General features: G+C 46.0%; 1 protein-coding gene across 3 annotated transcripts in view; it reads left to right on the forward strand.

Moving 5' to 3' along the window:
* The window catches only part of WSB2 (WD repeat and SOCS box containing 2), a 29,242-nt gene that overhangs the window by 9,638 nt on the left and 1,949 nt on the right, over positions 1–17,655 (forward strand). For 2 of the 3 annotated variants that reach the window (XM_039471724.2, XM_074402177.1), the window contains exons 2-8: positions 530–698; positions 8,870–9,114; positions 9,273–9,404; positions 14,178–14,278; positions 16,063–16,235; positions 17,278–17,388; positions 17,503–17,610. In XM_039471724.2, the coding sequence (XP_039327658.1) occupies positions 530–698; positions 8,870–9,114; positions 9,273–9,404; positions 14,178–14,278; positions 16,063–16,235; positions 17,278–17,388; positions 17,503–17,610 (1,039 nt within the window). Of the gene's footprint in view, positions 1–529; positions 699–8,869; positions 9,115–9,272; positions 9,405–14,177; positions 14,279–16,062; positions 16,236–17,277; positions 17,389–17,502; positions 17,611–17,655 lie in introns of those variants that run through there. The other variant, XM_074402178.1, reaches the window with a different exon arrangement.

Below are 17,655 nucleotides of genomic sequence, written 5' to 3' on the forward strand. Positions count from 1 at the left end.
AGATGGAGTCCATACCTCTGAGTGCAAGGAAGGAGGGCAAGGGCTCCATGTTTTTAGCCTTGATGATGGGGAGGATACAGACAAGTGAGAGAGGGGGCCTTTGAGTTTCACATATTTCTTCTTTGACCAGCAGCAGGTTCTTTTGAAAAAACCTGAAATGCATTGAAAGGCCTTGCTACTTTGGCCCCATAATCAGCACCATCTTGCATATTCCTGATCTGGCTATCTCTTCACTTTCTTCCCCTTCAACTATTCATAGGAAAATGAGGTCTCCATTCACTGGGTTCACGGGCACAAAGGTTACTGTGAGTCATAGTTAACCAAACCAGCAGTGGGGAGTGCCAGGATTGAGTCACCATGGTGGAATGTGGCCTGTGGCTGCTCTTATTGCCCTGGGTCATTTAAGTGACAACTCCCTCTGGGAATGCATAGTGTCACTCTTTGCCACGGGGAGACAGTGGCTTTCCTGTGTCTGGGTGGTCAGGGAGTGAGAGGGTGTGTGGTTGAAGCATGTTGTCTCCTGCCCCAGAGGAACCGCTGCTGCTGGCTGAACTTAAGCCCGGGCGCCCCCACCAGTTTGATTGGAAATCCAGCTGTGAAACCTGGAGCGTCGCCTTCTCCCCCGATGGCTCCTGGTTTGCCTGGTCTCAAGGACACTGCATTGTCAAGCTGATCCCCTGGCCGCTGGAGGAGCAGTTGTAAGTATTCTCATACTCCGGCCTCAAAGGATGGGAATGGGAAGAGTGTGTTTCCAAATGGTCTCATTCTTTTGCTGCCTCCCTGCCCAAGAACCAGAGAGAGGGAAGATGGCTACATGGTTCAGAGTCTCCAGAACCCCAAGTTCTGTATATGTGAAAGTCAGTTCTGTCAAGATTATGTTAGCCCCAAGTTGGCTTTTTTTCCCATAGCTTTATTGAGATGTAATTTACATATCCCACTGTTTGTTCATTTAGATTATACAGTGGCTTTTAGTCTATCCACAGAATTGTGCATCCATCACCATCGTCACTTTTACTTTATTTATTTTTTGAAACAGAGTCTCGCTCTATCTCCTAGGCTGGAGTACAGTGGTGCCATCTTGGCTCACTGCAGCCTCTGCTTCCCCGGGTTCAAGCAATTCTCCTGCCTCAGCCTCCTGAGTAGTTGCGACTATAGGCACGCACCACCATGCCTAGCTAATTTTTGTATTTTTAGTAGAGGTGGGGTTTTACCACATTGGCCAGGCTAGTCTTGAACTTCTGACCTCTGGTGAGTCACTGTGCCTAGCTGAGCATCTTTTCAGGTGCTTCCTGGTCCTTTGTATACTTTCTTTGGATAAATGTCTATTCAGAGCCTTTGCCCGTTTTTAAGTTTGTCTTTTTGTTATCAACCAAGTTTATTTTACTACTTTTTGAGAGAGAGAGAGAGAGAGAGAGGATCTTGCTCTGTCATCCAGGCTTGAGTGCATGCACGTGGCTCGGTCATGGCTCATCACAACCTCAATCTGCTGGGCTCAAGCTATCCTCCTGCCCCCAAGTAGCCTCTACTACAGGTGTGCCACCATGCCCAGCCAACTTTTAAATTTTTTATAGAGACAGGGTATCACCTAAGCTGGTCTTGAATTCCTGGCCTCAAGAGATCCTCCTGCCTCAGCTTCCCACGTAGTTGGGATTACAGGTGTAAGTCACGGTGCCTGGCCAAGTTTAGTTTCTGATGCTAGTTTTTCTTTCTTTGGGATGGACAAGCCCCAGTGTCAGAATGCTGTGTGCTCCCATTCAGATGGCCCAGCGTCTGTATGTTTTCATTTGTCCCAGGGCAACTCTGTGTCTGCATTTATACATTCAGCCAGCCTTGGTTGCATAGTTTCTTTCTCTTTTTTTTTTTTGTTTTTTTGTTTTTTTGAGATGGAGTCTTGCTCTGTCACCCAGGCTGGAGTACGGTGGAGCAGTCTCGGCCCACTGCAACCTCTGCCTTCTGGGTTCAAGTGATTTTCCTGCCTCAGCCTCCTGAGTAGGTGGGACTACAGGTGCGCCCCACAACACCTGGCTAATTTTTTTTGTATTTTTAGCATAGATGGGGTTTCACTGTGTTGGCCAGGCTGAGTTGGCATAGCTTGTTTGCGGGACACTGAGTTAGGGGTTGTGTGAGTCCTGAGGTAAGTCAGACATGGCCCTTGCCCTTGAGGCTCTTATTTATTTTGCTTTAAGCATTTTTTATAAATAACATATTAGATTTAAGCTTTTATAAGTTGGATATGAAACTTGCCTTGATAAGAGGAAATGCTAATAGGAGTTTGCTGAGATGGGTACTCTGCATTCCACTAGGGTTGAGGGGGATACATTGTGCAGCTTCTGGAAGGAAGCCAGGGAAAATACATCAAGGACCTGAAAAATGTTCTTTTCTGCTGGGTTCAGTGACTCACACCTGTAATCTCAGCACTTTGGGAGGCCGAGGCAGGCTGATCAGTTGAGGTCAGGCGTTTAAGACCAGCCTAGGCAAAATGGTGAAACCTTGTCTCTACTAAAAATATAAAAACTAGCCGGGACTGGTGGTGGGTGCCTGTAATTCCATCTACTCAGTAGGCTGAGGCAGGAGAATTGCTTCAACCCAGGAGGTGGAGGTTGCAGTGAGTCAAGATCGCACCACTGCCCTCCAGCCTGGGTGACAGAGTGAGACTCCATCTCAAAAAAAAAAAAGTTCTGCTGGCTATTAGAAATCTCAGAAATGGTGTCATCTATTTATATACACTGATTTTCATCATGAAATTAGTTGTAAGAAAATTGGAAACAGTTTGAAATTCAGGGATGAGAGTATAGTTAAGAAAGTTGTAGCATTTCCATATGATATTTTTGCAGCCATCAAATTTTCTTATGTGTTTGTAATCACAGTTTTCAGTTCCTTCTGTGGTCAGTTTAATGATAATGCCAAAGTCATACATTGTTTACTGATTTTCCACTTGAAATACAAGGGATGTTCCTTCATTTCTAGACTTGACAAATAAGTAAATTTATTATGTGAATTTATAGTCTGCTTTTTTAAAAAAGCACAACCTGGGAGATCTGTCAGTTTCCTGAAAATCACTCTTATATTCAAATACGTACGTTACTATAGGTAAATATATCCTTTCACTATTAACTAAGGAAAAATGGAAAAAGATATTTGAGTATTAACCCATTTTTCGTATTTATTATTTAACATAACAAGCAAAGTGTTACTGTTTTATATGTTAAGTGAGAAGTTACTGGTTTTGAAGAAAAATCACACTTTTTTTTTTTTGAGACAGAATCTTGCTCTTCATCCAGGTCAGAGTATGGTGGCACATCTTGGCTCACTGCAACCTCTGCCTCCTGGATTCAAGCCCTTCTCCTGCCACAGCCTCCAGAGTAGCTGTGATTACAGGCGTGTGCTCCTACACTCAGCTTCCTTTTTTGTATATATTTTTTTGAGACAGAGTCTCACTCTGTTGCCAGGCTGTAGTGCAGTGGCACAATCTCTGCTCACTGCAACCTCCCCCTCCCAGGTTCAAGTAATTCTCCTGCCTCAGCCTCCTGAGTAGCTGGGATTACAGGCACATGCCAACACCCCCAGCTAATTTTTTTTTTTTTTTAATTTTTGTTTTTAGTAGAGACAGGGTTTTACCATGTTGGCCAGGTTGGTCTCAAACTCCTGACCTCCGATGATCCACCCACCTCTGCCAGGTTATGTTGGCCAGGATGATCTCGATCTCCTGACTTCGTGATCCGCCTGCCTCAGCCTCCCAAAGTGTTGGGATTACAGGGGTGAGCCCCCATGCTTGGCCAATTTTTGGGTATTTTTAGTAGAGACAAGATGTCACCATGTTGCCTGGGCTGGTCTTAAACTCCTGGCCTCAAGGGATCTACCCACCTTGGCCTTCCAAAGTGCTGGGATTACAGGCGTGAGCCTTGCACTGGGCAAAATCACACATTTTGAAGAACAATATTCTGAGGAAATATTTTCAGTATGAGGCTTATTGAAAAACACAGGCTATGGCTGGGTAAGGTGGCTCACATCTGTAATCCCAGCATTTTGGGAGGCAGAGGTGGGGAGGATCATTTGAGGCCAGGAGTTCTCGATCAGCCTGGGCAACGTAGCAAGATCCTGTTTCTACAAAAAAATTTTTTAAATTAGCCTGGCGTGGTGGCACATGCCTGTGGTCCTAGCTACTCAGGAGGCTGAGATGGGAGGATTGCCTGAGCCCAGGAATTAGAGGCTGCAGGGAGCTCTAATCATACTAGGGCACTCCAACCTGGGTGACAGTGAGACCCTATGTCTTAGAAAAGGTGTAGTTTGTAAAACCATAAATAAAAGGTCAGTTTGTAAAGCCATATATGCAATGTGATACTAGATTTGTTTTTAAAAGACGTGTAAATACACAAAAATTAATTGTGAAATGTTTAGAGTGGTGGTGTTAGGATTATAGGTAATATTTATTTGTCTCATTTTCACATTTCTCTTATGTTTCTCTATTATTTTTATAATTTAAAATAATTGTTTTTTTAGGAAGTAGAGACAAGGTCTTGCTCTGTCACCCAGGCTGGAGTGCAGTGACATGATCAGAGGTCATTGCAGTCTGCACTCCTGTTCTCAAGTGATTCTCCCACTTCAGCCTCCTAAAGGCCTAGCCACCACACCACGCCAACAACTGCTATTTTAAAAGTCTTGTAAAAGAGAATTTGGGGTACTTATATTCTAGTTAGGGTGGTTACATGTTTTTTAAAAATCATATTATGTGGTGCTTTTGATGTTGAGCAAATAATTGATATTAACCAAATTATTGTACTGCCTTTGGAAATAAAGTTTTTAGAAATTTTAACTTCAGTGGAGCTAAATTCTACCAATGAATCTGTCTTGCCTCATCAGCATTTTCTCACAGTATGATCTCCCTGCTTTTCATTAACTCATCCGTTGATTCATTAGCAAACTCAAATCCAAGAGTATTTGTTGAGCATTAGGCCAGGATACCCAAGATCTTATTTCCAGTTCCAATTCTGCCCCTGATTTTGTGACCTCAGGAAAGTTAATAACTCATAAAATGGAGATTTTAGTATCTCCTTCTAGAAAAATTAAATTTATGATAATAAAATGAAATAATAAATGTGCTTTAATTCTTTTGGACTAAAGTAGCTACAGGTGTATTCCTTAATTCAAATACAGAATTAGGGCCAGGTGTGGTGCCATCTACCTGTAATCTCAGCGCTTTGGGATGCTGAGGTGGGATGGATTGCTTGAGGCCAGGAATTAGTGATTAACTTGGGCAACATAGCAAGACCCTGTCTCTGTAAAAAATTAAAAAATTAACTGGGTGTGGTGGCATGCGCCTGTAGTCCCAGCTACTCAGGAGGCTGAGATGGAAGGATTGCTTGAGCCCTGGAGTTCAAAGCTGTGATGAGCTATGATCACACCACTGCACTCCAGCCTGGGTGCCAGAGAGAGACCCTGTAGCTTCAAAAACCAAAATAAATAAAACAAATACAAAGGCCGGGCGCGGTGGCTCAAGCCTGTAATCCCAGCACTTTGGGAGGCCGAGGCGGGTGGATCACGAGGTCGAGAGATCGAGACCATCCTGGTCAACATGGTGAAACCCCGTCTCTACGAAAAATACAAAAAATTAGCTGGGCATGGTGGCGCGTGCCTGTAATCCCAGCTACTCAGGAGGCTGAGGCAGGAGAATTGCTTGAACCCAGGAGGCGGAGGTTGCGGTGAGCCGAGATCGCGCCATTGCACTCCAGCCTGGGTAACAAGAGCGAAACTCCGTCTCAAAAAAAAAAAAAAAAAAAAAAAAAAAAAAAACAAATACAGAAATCAGGATTCATAAGAAATAAAACAAATGTAACTGGTGGTTCCAAGCTGTCTAAACCTCCTCCCATAGCCTGCCTAAGGGCTGTTTCTCACGATGGCAAATTCGGGGGCTGGCACCAGGGCCAGAGCCAGGCAGGTCTGGACAGTCTGTGGAGAGAAAGCCAATTGAAATGACATTCATGGCCACATTCACATTGTTTTGCCAGAATAACAAGTGTCAGTCTGTATTTGGCCATTTAGACCCAGCTGTTGGCAACAACTTTTTTTTTTTTTTTTTTTGGAGATGGAGTCTTACTCTGTTGCCCAGGCTGTAGTGAAGTTGTGCGATCTTGGCTCACTGCAACTTCTGCCTCCCGAGTTCAAGCAATTCTTCTGCCTCAGTCTCCAGAGTAACTGAGATTATAGGCATGCACTACCATGCCGTGCACCCCATCTGTAGTAATTTTTGTATTATTAGTAGAGATGGGGTTTCACCATGTTGGCCAGGCTGGTCTGAAACTCCTGACCTTAAGCGATCCGCCTGCCTCGGCCTCCCAAAGTACTGGGATTACAGGCATGAGTCACTGCGCCTGGCCAACTTTTTCTGTAAAGTAAATATTTCAGGCATTGTGGGCCTTAAGGTCTCTGTCTTGACTGTTTAACCCTGGTGTCATAGTGTGAAAGCAGCTTCGGACAATACCTAACCAAATGCATGTGGCTGTGTTCCAATAAAACTTTATTGACAAGAATCAAATTCCATCATTTGCTACAACATGGATGAACCTGAGGGACTTTATCCTAAGTGAAATGAACCAGGCACAGAGAGACAAATACTGCCTCATCTCACTTATATGTAGAATCCAAAAAAGTCTAACTCATAGAAACAGTAAAATGGTGGTTACTGGTGGTGGGAGAGGGAGTGGGGAGATACTGGTCAAAGGTACAAAGTTCAGCTAAGCAGGGTGAATTAAGTTCAGAAGATCTGTTGTACAGCATGATGGCTGTAGTTACTAATATGTACACTTGAAAATTGCAAAGAGAGTAGATGTTTTTGTTTTGCAGACAGAGTCTGTCTGGCTTTGTTGCCCAGGCTGGAGTGCAGTGGTGTGATCTCAGCTCACTGCAGCCTCTGTCTCCCGGCTCAAGCAATTCTCGCACCTCAGCCTCTTGAGTAGCTGGGATTACAGGTGTCCGCCACCACGCCTGGCTTGTTTTTGTATTTTTAGTAGAGACAGGGTTTCACCATGTTGCCCAGGCTAGTCTCCTGACCTCAGGTGATCTACCTGCCTCAGCCTCCCAAATTGCTGGGATTACAGGCGACACTGTGCTCAGCCCCTCCCTTCTAATTTTATAAATGGGGCTTGGTTAAAATTCTTTCATGTATCTCACCACACAATTGACAAAAATGTGATTTACTTAGAACTTTTCAGGAACATCCATAATACTGGGTTGGTGCAAAAGTAATAGTGGTAATTGCAAAATCTGCAGTTATTTTCGCACCAAATGAATGAATACATAAAGAAGTTCAACTACATATGCTTTGAGTTTAGGATTTCTCATGGGACCAACTCTGACCTCATCCTGGCATTCAGCTTCTCATTTCCATTTCCCCCAGCTTAACCTACCAGAGTGTGGTCAGGGTCACATGGAGACCTTTGTGCCGTGTTCTGCAAACAGTAAGCTTCACATTTTCAGCTTAACCTCAGGGCTGGCCAGTGCTTGTGCCTTTGAGACATTGTTTCCTGGGTGCAGTGGTGGCCAGGGCCCCATGTTTTAGCCTATTTGGGCCTGTTTCACTGTAAGTTGAATTGTAGGAGAGGGCCGAGCCAAGAGATCTTCCAGGACAGGAAACCTCTACCCGGCCTTGTGAATTCCTGTTCTCTGTTGACTACCTTGCTGTTTGATTCTTGTGTGCATTACCATCAGGGAAGTAAATGAAAGAGCCTCATTAATCAGTTGGAACATAGTGAGTGAAGGTGGAAATTAACGTGTACCAAACAAACAGTGTTGGCAAGAGGGGTTTATTTTCCAGCTCCTTGGGGATTTCTAAGCTAGAGAGAAGGGAACTCATCAGGCAGGAGAGTGGCAGATGGTTATTCAGGCTCTAAGTTCTGCCCCAGTTCCAAACCTACAATATGCTTTCTTACTCATGGGAAAAACTGAGTGTCTTTTTCCTTTCACTCACCAAAACCCGAGAGAACTTTCTGAGCAAGCATGTGACTCCCTGGAGCATCTGTGATTTAGTTACCCATAAGGCAGGTCACCCCATTGCAGGGCTGTTGCAAATAGGTCAAGCCAAGGCCAGTGTAGCCCATGTTACATCAACTCTTTTTTTTTTTTTAAGATGGAGTTTTGCTGTTGTTGCCTAGGCTTGAGTGCAGTGGCGTGATCTTGGCTCACTGCACGCCTCTCCCCCAAACCCCCAGGTTCAAACAATTCTCCTGCCTTAGCCTCCCAAGTTAGTTGGGTTTACAGGCCTCCCACTACCACACCCACCTAATTTTTTTATTTTTATTTTTAGTAGAGATGGGGTTTCAACATGTTGGCCAGGCTGGTCTTGAACTCCAGACCTCAGGTGATCCGCCCTCCTCGGCCTTGCAAAGTGCTGGGATTACAGTCGTGAGCCACCGTGTCTGGCCTACATCAGCTCTTAAAAAGAAGCAGAAAAGTCACAGCAGATTGCACCAAAGGCCAGCTTGTTTCTAGGACTTAAAGTCTTACGTGGCCAGGTGCGGTGGCTCATGCCAGTAATCCCAGCACTTCAGGAGGCCAGAGCGGGCAGATCACTTGAGCTCAGGAGTTTAAGACCAGCCTGGGCAACCTCACGAAACTCCATCCCTACAAAAAATACAAAGTTAACTGAACCTAATAGCACATGCCTGTAGTCCCAGCTACTTGGTGGGGCCTGAGGCAGGAGGATCAGTTGAGCAGGGAGGTCAAGGCTGCAGTGAGCCATTATCGTGTCACTGCACTCCAGCTTGGGTGACAGACCCTTCCCTCCATTCCCCAGAACTCTTAGATGTCCCAGAATGAAAAGTTGATAGACTTGGTAACAATGGCAGACTCATTAAGAAACCTCTGCTTCCCCCAGCATCCCTAAAGGGTTTGAAGCCAAAAGCCGAAGTAGCAAAAATGAGACGAAGGGGCGGGGCAGCCCAAAAGAGAAGACGCTGGACTGTGGTCAGATTGTCTGGGGGTTGGCCTTCAGCCCGTGGCCTTCCCCACCCAGCAGGAAGCTCTGGGCACGCCACCACCCCCAAGTGCCCGATGTCTCTTGCCTGGTCCTTGCTACGGGACTCAACGATGGGCAGATTAAGATCTGGGAGGTGCAGACAGGTAGGTCATTTGGCTGGCACAGGGTTCTGGGAGGCTCGGGTGCATGTTCTGATCGTGTCGCCTCCCTGCCACACTCGTGTTGCCCGAGGGGTGTGGCCGTGGCAGGTACACCTCGTACCACCTCTCTGGCTGACTGAGTCCCCCTGCTCCCACGCCAGGGCTCCTGCTTTTGAATCTTTCCGGCCACCAAGACGTCGTGAGGGATCTGAGCTTCACACCCAGTGGCAGTTTGATTTTGGTCTCCGCGTCGCGGGATAAGACTCTTCGCATCTGGGACCTGAATAAACACGGTACGGGGGTGAAGGGACTACTTGACAACTCCACAAATGCTGTATTTGCTTTCTTCGTTTTACCAGTGTCATTTTTATCTAAAACAGGGTTTCTTGATATTTTTTTCTGTGATTGCCCCTTAAGGAGCCTTTTTAGACAGTTTTTTTCGAATCGCTCCTGTCTGCCCCAAAGATAATATTGTACCAAAGAGAGTTTAATACCAAACATATAATGTGTATCTATTTAGTCTATTTTAATGCTAAAGATACATTGCATATCTACTTAGGTGCTGAATGCATATCTACGCTTTACATGTAAAAAAATGTTAAGATTTTTTTTTGGCTACCAAGAACTAGTTTTTACCCTCTTGGGGTGAATTGCCCCTGTTAAAAATATTTGATCTAGAACAGGTTTTCTCATCGGCACTATGGATATTTTGGGCTGGATAACCCTTTGTTGTGGGCTCTCCTGTGCATTCTAAGACACCGAGCAGCATGCCTGGCCTCTTCTCTTTTGATGCCAGGAGCATCCTCTCCAGTTGTGACAAGCAGAAATGTCCCCATATCCTGGGAAGGGCAAGGTCTCCCCAGGTTGAGAACCACTCTTCTAGAAGTCCCTGTTGGGTGCTTCCTGTGAGAAACAGAGACTTTTCTTTTTGAAGCAGACTTTAAGCCTAGAATAATCCTCTAAGGCTACAGGGTGTCAGGTTTTGTGAAATTCTGCCTTGAGCAAACTATATATGGGGGTGGCCCAGTAAGGAATTCTGTACATCTCTGGTTTGATCCTTAACTAGAAAGGTGACGTAAGAGGCCAGGTGTGGTGGCTCATGCCTGTAATCCCAGCACTTTGGGAGGCCAAGGTGGGTGGATCACTTGAGGTCAGGAGTTCCAGACCAGCCTGGCCAACATGGTGAAACCCCATTTCTACTAAAAAATACAAAAATTAGCTGGGTGTGGTGGTAGGCGCCTGTAGTTTCAGCTACCTGGGAAGCTGAGGCAGAAGAATTGCTTAAATCCAGGAGGCAGAAGTTGTAGTGAGCCGAGATAGCACCATTGCACTCCATGGGTGGCAGAGCGAGACTCCTCAAAAAAAGGAAAGGTGACATAAGAAAGGGGAATTTATTTCAATGCCATTTTCCCATCCCTCCAGCCCCTGGATGGATCTCAGGGGCTGGAGGGATTGCAGGGTCATGAAGAAACCACTTGTCCCCATGGTGTGAAGGCACTGGCACTCTCCCCCAAGCTATGACCATCCAGCTCCACACAGCCACGGGAGGGACCTTTCTCCTGCCCTCTTAGCAATCAGCCTGAAAATTTGTGTCTTAGTCACAGCTCAGGCTGGAAATGCCGGAGACCGGGTGGCTTAAACAACAGACATTTATTTGTCACAGTTCTGAAGGTTGTGAAGGCCATGATCGAGGTGCTAGTAGTTTTGGTGTCTGAGCACCTGCTGCCTGGCTTGTAAACAGCCACCTTCTCTCTGTATGCTCATCTGGCAGAGAGATCTCTCTCTTTGTCAAGTCTTTTCTTCTAAGGGCACTAATCCCATTCCTGAGGCTCCACCCTCATGACTTACCGAATTCTTAAAAGCCCTACCTCCTAATATCATCACTTTGGGGATTAGGGCTTTATGTATAGGGGACACATTTAATCCATAGCAATTAGTCAAACAAACTAAGGTGGTGCATGTAGTATCCTCATCTGAAGACATCTGATCACCAACATAACTCTAGGTGGTTTCTTTTTTTTCTTTTTTGAAACAGTCTTTGTCACCCGGGCTATTGTGCAGTGGCGCGACCTCAGCTCACTGCAACCGCCGCCTCCCAGGTTGAAGCAATTCTTGTGTCTTAGCCTCCCAAGTAGCTGGGACTACAGGCATGAGCCACCACACCCAGCTAATTTTTTGTATTTTTAGTAGAGATATGGTTTCACCATGTTGGGCAGGCTGGTCTCAAACTCCTGACTTCAAGTGATCCACCTGCATCGGCCTCCCAAAATGCTGGGATTTCAGGCGTGAGGTACCACGCCTGGCCTACTTTAGGTGGTTTCTGCCCAGTACTATGGAACCTGTAGTCTAAGGTACTGCTGATCAGGACAGCTTCTTCAAGGTAGTGCCTTTTTTTTTTTTTTGAGTCTTGCTCTGTTGTTCAGGCTGGAGTGCAGTGGCACGACCTCAGTTCATTGCAACCTCTGCTTCCCGGGTTCAAGCAATCTTGTATCGATTAAGAATCCGGGTTGCGGTGGCTCAAGCCTGTAATCCCAGCACTTTGGGAGGCCGAGGTGGGTGGATCACGAGGTCGAGAGATCGAGACCATCCTGGTCAACATGGTGAAACCCCGTCTCTACTAAAAATACAAAAAACTAGCTGGGCATGGTGGCGCGTGCCTGTAATCCCAGCTACTTAGGAGGCTGAGGCAGGAGAATTGCCTGAGCCCAGGAGGTGGAGGTTGCGGTGAGCCGAGATCGTGCCATTGCACTCCAGCCTGGGTAACAAGAGCGAAACTCCGTCTCAAAAAAAAAAAAAAAAAAAAAAGAATCCGGGTTCAAGCAATTCTCATACTTCAGCCTCCCGGGCAGCTGGGATTACAGTTGTGCGCCACCATGCCTGGCTAATTCTCGTATTTTTAGTAGAGACAGTTTAACCATGTTGGCTAGGCTGGTCTTGGACTCCTGACCTCAAGTGATCCACCCACCTCAGCCTCCCAAAGTGCTGGGATTACAGGCATGAGGCACCCCGCTCAGCTGGTAGTACCTTTTTAAATGCTGGCTTAATGCGTGTACTGAGGCAGCCTGCCATCGTCTCAAGAAGGTCCATACAGTGGCTCTGGAAATCACTTGATGATTTGGAAGGAAAGACCAAGTGAGAGTGACTGAGGGTGGATGGGATGGTGTAGGCCAGTTATGAGAGCTTTTCAAGTAGAGGAGGGGGATAAAGTTGTGCTCCCAGCTGCCAGGCGCTGCCCCACTGACCTGACATGCCTTAATTTATTCAGTACTCACAGCACCCTGAGATTTGACAGCTGAAGAAACCATGATTGACCTTTATTTTTTTGAGACAGAGTCTCACTGTGTTGCCCAGGCTGGAGTGCAATGCTGCGAACTTGGCTCATTGCAACCTCTGCCTCCTGGGCTCAAGTGATCCTCCTGCCTCAGTCTCCTGAGTAGCTGAGACTACAATGACTCACTTTTAAAAAATATTAAAGCACTTTGGGAGGCCAAGACAGGCGGATCACTTGAGATTAGGAATTCAAGTTCAGCCTTGCCAACATGGTGAAACCCCGGCTTTACTAAAAATAGATAAAAATTAGCCAGCTGTGGTGGCAGTTGCCTGTATTCCGTGCTGCTCAGGAGGCTGAGGCAGGAGAATCGCTTGAACCTGGGAGGCAGAGGTTGCAGTGAGCCGAGATTGTGCCATTGCATTCCAGCCTGGGCTACAGAACAATATTCTGTCTCTAAATAAATAAATAAAAGAAATAAAAATATTAATTTTTATAGATCCATATATCCACATAAACTTCAATAAATTCATATATATGACCACATACAGGCTTATAAAATTCTTTTTTCTTCTTTCTTGCTTGGCTCTTTCCTTCCCAGTGTCTCTATTGCCCTTCCTGCTGTCGTCATCCTGCCCTCTTCCCCTGCATCCTGGTACCCCGTGTTAGGAGCCTAGTATATATCCTTCCATGTTTTTCTACTTGTATATAATCCTATGCACGCACATGCTTGCATTCATGGGTTTTAGGTCATTGTTTCACAAAAATGGAATTGTATATCTTCATGTTTTTTTCTTGCATCTTGCATTTTTCATTAAATGGTACCCCATGGAAAATTTGTCTCTAATTGCAGCTGCATTAATGGGGTAGATATACCACCATTTATTCATCCATCCCCTGTATGGATGGGCATTTAAAAAAAAAGCAAGAGCTGGAGAGATGGTGAGTCACCCCGGGTTACATGCTGAGTTAGCAGGGGAGCCAGGATTCAACTAGAACTTGTGCCCCTAATGACTCCACACTGCTGCTCATTTGGACATCCTGGCAGGGTTGGGAGGGTGACAGTCTGAAGCAGGAGCCTAGTGACTACAGGGAAACCATTACAAAGTTTAAATGAGGGAGAACTGAAGATAAGCACTCTCAAATAGGGAAGGATGCTTCAGGGTACTTGAGGTGGTTGGGGAACCTGAAAAGAACATTCTCTGCTATCAAAGGGTCCCTTTGACACGGTTTCCTATGCGGAAACCTTTAAGGCAATTCAAGATTATATAAAGAAAGTGATCAATACTCGAGGTCAGGTGTTTGAGACCAGCCTAGCCAACATGGTGAAATCCTGTCTCTACTAAAAGTCAAAAATTAGCTGGGTGTGGTGGCACACACCTGAAATCCCTGCTCAGGAGGCTGAGGCAGGAGAATTGCTTGAACCTGGGAGATGGGGGTTGCAACGAGCCAAGAATGCACCATTGCATTCTAGCCTGGCGACAGAGCAAGACTCCATTAAAATAAAAAATTGTACCCCTCTCCCCTACTACTGATCTTGTAGATTGTATTGAAGCTATAGGTAGTAGTTTTCATGGGGAATTAGAATATCATATTCACAGATTACGGTTGTTTAAATGGCAAATCTGCTCCTATTTCTTACTCTGAATCAAAAATTGGACCCTTGGGCCCAGCTGATAGGAGCCAGTGTGTATACTGGGCAGGGGGACCATTACCACCCCAGTTCTCCCAGTTCTCCAGGCTTCCTGCTTTGTTGTTTTGAGGGTTGGCTCACCGTTTGCTTCTTTTTTCCTGCCAGGTAAACAGATTCAAGTGTTATCGGGCCACCTGCAGTGGGTTTACTGCTGTTCCATCTCCCCAGACTGCAGCATGCTGTGCTCTGCAGCCGGAGAGAAGTCGGTGAGTCTCCAGCATTATTGCTTTAATTCACTGAGACATGGAGGTCTGAAGTGGTGGCCTGGTGTGTGTGAGGGAAGATAACCAAGTGTTCTCAAAATCATCCGCAGGTCCACCCCAATGGAAAGCATGTTGATGGGCAGTGGCCGCCACCTGCAAAACTCCCTTGTGATTTGCACTTTGACATGAGCCCAAAGATAGGAGGATTTGGAAACAGATTGCTCCTATCATCAGAAGGCTGCTTCCCTTTACAAATAGCAAAACGATTGCTTTTTAAATTTATTTTCTTTTCGGAGTCTGAGATTTTAAAAGTTGCAGCCCATATGTGAATCCAAATTTCCTTTGAACCATCACATTTGAATCCATCAAATTCGGATTTCCAATTCAAATCATGTCAGTGCAGTTACTTGTTGAACTTTGTCCTGAGATCCTGTTAATTGAAGAAAACAAACAGGTATTAGAAATCTAAGAACAATTTGGGAGCAGTTGGTTTGAATTTTGCGTTGCATTGAACCACTTGCTGTGACTGGAGGGAAGATGGAGAGCTCATCGTTTGGTACAGCCGAGGTGGTTCATCATTCATTTGTGGTTTGGAACTATGAGGACTTTCTTAAAGGAATGAAAATAAAATCCTCCTCTTAATCCTTCTCACAAAGGTTTAAAGTGATGAGCTAGGTCAGAGGCACAGTCGTGGGACAGGTTTCTGTGGTTCACAAACAAGGTGAGGGGTGTAAAATGGCTTGGCAGGCTGCCACTACTTTGTGGAGTGGCCCAAGTTCACATCTGACCCTTTTTTTTTTTCTTTTTTTTTGAGGCGGAGTTTCGTTCTTGTTACCCAGGCTGGAGTGAAATGGCGCAATCTCGGTTCACCGCAACCTCCGTCTCCAGGGTTCAGGCAATTCTCCTGCCTCAGCCTCCTGAGTAGCTGGGATTACAGGCACGCGCCACCATGCCCAGCTAATTTTTTGTATCTTTAGTAGAGACGGGGTTTCACCATGTTGCCCAGGATGGTCTTGATCTCTTGACCGTGTGATCCACCCACCTTGGCCTCCCAAAGTGCTGGGATTACAGGCTTGAGCCACTGTGCCTGGCCCACGTCTGATCCTTTAAAAAAAAAAAAATTTGAGGCAATCTTACTCTTTTGCCCAAGCTGGAGTGCAGTGACGTGATCTCAACTCACGGCAACCTCCACCTCCCAGGCTCAAGTGATTCTTGTGCCTCAGCCTCCTAAATAGCTGGGCTTACAGGCGTGCACCACCATGCTTGGTTAATTTTTGTATAGTAGAGATGGGGTTTTGCCATGTTGGCCAGACTGGTCTTGAACTCCTGTCCTCAAGTGATCTGCCCACCTTGGCCTCCCAAAGTGCTGAGATTACAGGTGTGAGCCATCGTGCCTGGCCACTGACCTTTATTTTTAAGTGGAATAGATAGCACGTGGCTCAGGTCTTAATCAGTATGTACTACCCTATTGGTAAACAGGACTCAGAAGCAGACTCAGAAGTCTCTACACATGTGTTTCAGCTGGGTCTTCCTAAGGCTGGCCTGGTTTATTCTCCTTTATAGTGAGCTCCTTGAGCATGTCCATTGGTTTAAATCCTCCAGAATCCAGACCAATTACCTTGTTTAAAATGTAAGACAGGTTCTAGAAGAGCTGTAGAAAACGGACAGAGAATCAGCTTCACCTTGGCCGCAGGGCCTGTGCAGGGAATGGTGGTGGTGCCTTTCCCTCCATTGGAGTCCTAAGCGCTTTGCTTCTGCCCTAACGAGGCACTTGTTACTTTCCACAGGTCTTTCTATGGAGCATGCGGTCTTACACGTTAATTCGGAAGCTAGAGGGCCATCAAAGCAGTGTTGTCTCTTGTGACTTCTCCCCTGACTCTGCCTTGCTTGTCACGGCTTCTTACGATACCAATGTGATCATGTGGGACCCCTACACTGGCGAAAGGCTGAGGTCACTCCGGTAAGATTGAATTCCTGATATGACTTTTTTTGTGGGGGGACTGATGAGAAACCTGCCTGGGATTAGACATGTCTTTTTTAGAGTCTGGGACATGGAAGGGGACGAGCCGATAAGGCGGCACAGTGAGTCTCTTTTTCTTTTCTTTTTTTTTTTTTTTTGAGACGGAGTCTCGCTCTGTCACTCAGCCTGGAGTGCAGTGGTGCAATCTTGGATCACTGCAACATTCACCTCCCAGGTTCAAGCGATTCTCCTGCCTCAGCCTCCTGAGTAGTTGAGACTACAAGTGTGTGCCACCATGCCCAGCTAATTATTGCCTTTTTAGTAGAGACAGGGTTTCATCATGTTGGTCAGGCTGGTCTCGAACTCCTGACCTCAGGTGATCCACCTACCTCGGTCTCCCAAAGTGCTGGGATCACGGCATGAGCCACTGTGCCTGGCCTGGTTCATCCTTTCTTGTGATGCATTGTCAATTAAGCCCTCTCAGTTAGCTCTGAGTGTCTTGCAGTCTGCCGATTCAGGCGGCTGTGTGTACTTCTTTGGAATCGGTATTATGAAGCCTCAATATGACTCTTTATTTCCATTTACTAATAACTGTAGTAACAAGTTCAGAAAGAGCCTCTTATCGAAACTGTGCTTTCCAAAATGAGTTTCATGTTCTGACAAACTTGGTGTCCTTTTTCCTTTTGTCTCTGTTGTTTCATGAAGCAAGTAATAGGCAGTCCTATAATTATCATGTATCTTAGCCTAAAAAAGACTTGCAGTTTCTACTGTGGCATTAATGTGAGAGCTGACCTACTTTGCATAAGCAAATTAGCACAAAGAAGTGTTAGTAACCCTTCAGCCCCTCCACAGGACACCTGGAGCCTTCTGAGATGCCCTTTTTTTCCTAGTGTGTAAAATCCCAAGCTTTTCCACAAGGGGCACACAATGCATCTTGAGCCCTTTGGTGGCCAGGGCAGTTTGGCTTCCTGCCTGGGGTGACGATGGAGGGTGGAGGGCAGCCATCACTCCAGGCCTGCCATCCTGTTTCTTTCCTTCTCAGCCACACCCAGGTTGACCCCGCCATGGACGACAGTGATGTCCACATTAGCTCACTGAGATCTGTGTGCTTCTCTCCGGAAGGCTTGTACCTTGCCACGGTGGCAGATGACAGGTAACAAAGGGAACTCTGTGTGCCCTCAGCAGGTGCTTGCAAGTAATGGCAGCAAGGCCCTCCTGGTCTGGCCCTGGGTCAGCTAATGAGTGGATGTTCTTTCTCCCCATCCAGACTCCTCAGGATCTGGGCCCTGGAATTGAAAACTCCAATTGCATTTGCTCCTATGACCAATGGTCTTTGCTGCACATTTTTTCCACATGGTGGAGTCATTGCCACAGGGTATGTATCTTAGCTGAACAGATGGGTGGTGGTTTCTGCTGAGTA

This window comes from Saimiri boliviensis, chromosome 7 (genome assembly GCF_048565385.1).
Source record: "Saimiri boliviensis isolate mSaiBol1 chromosome 7, mSaiBol1.pri, whole genome shotgun sequence".
Taxonomy (NCBI): domain Eukaryota; kingdom Metazoa; phylum Chordata; class Mammalia; order Primates; family Cebidae; genus Saimiri; species Saimiri boliviensis.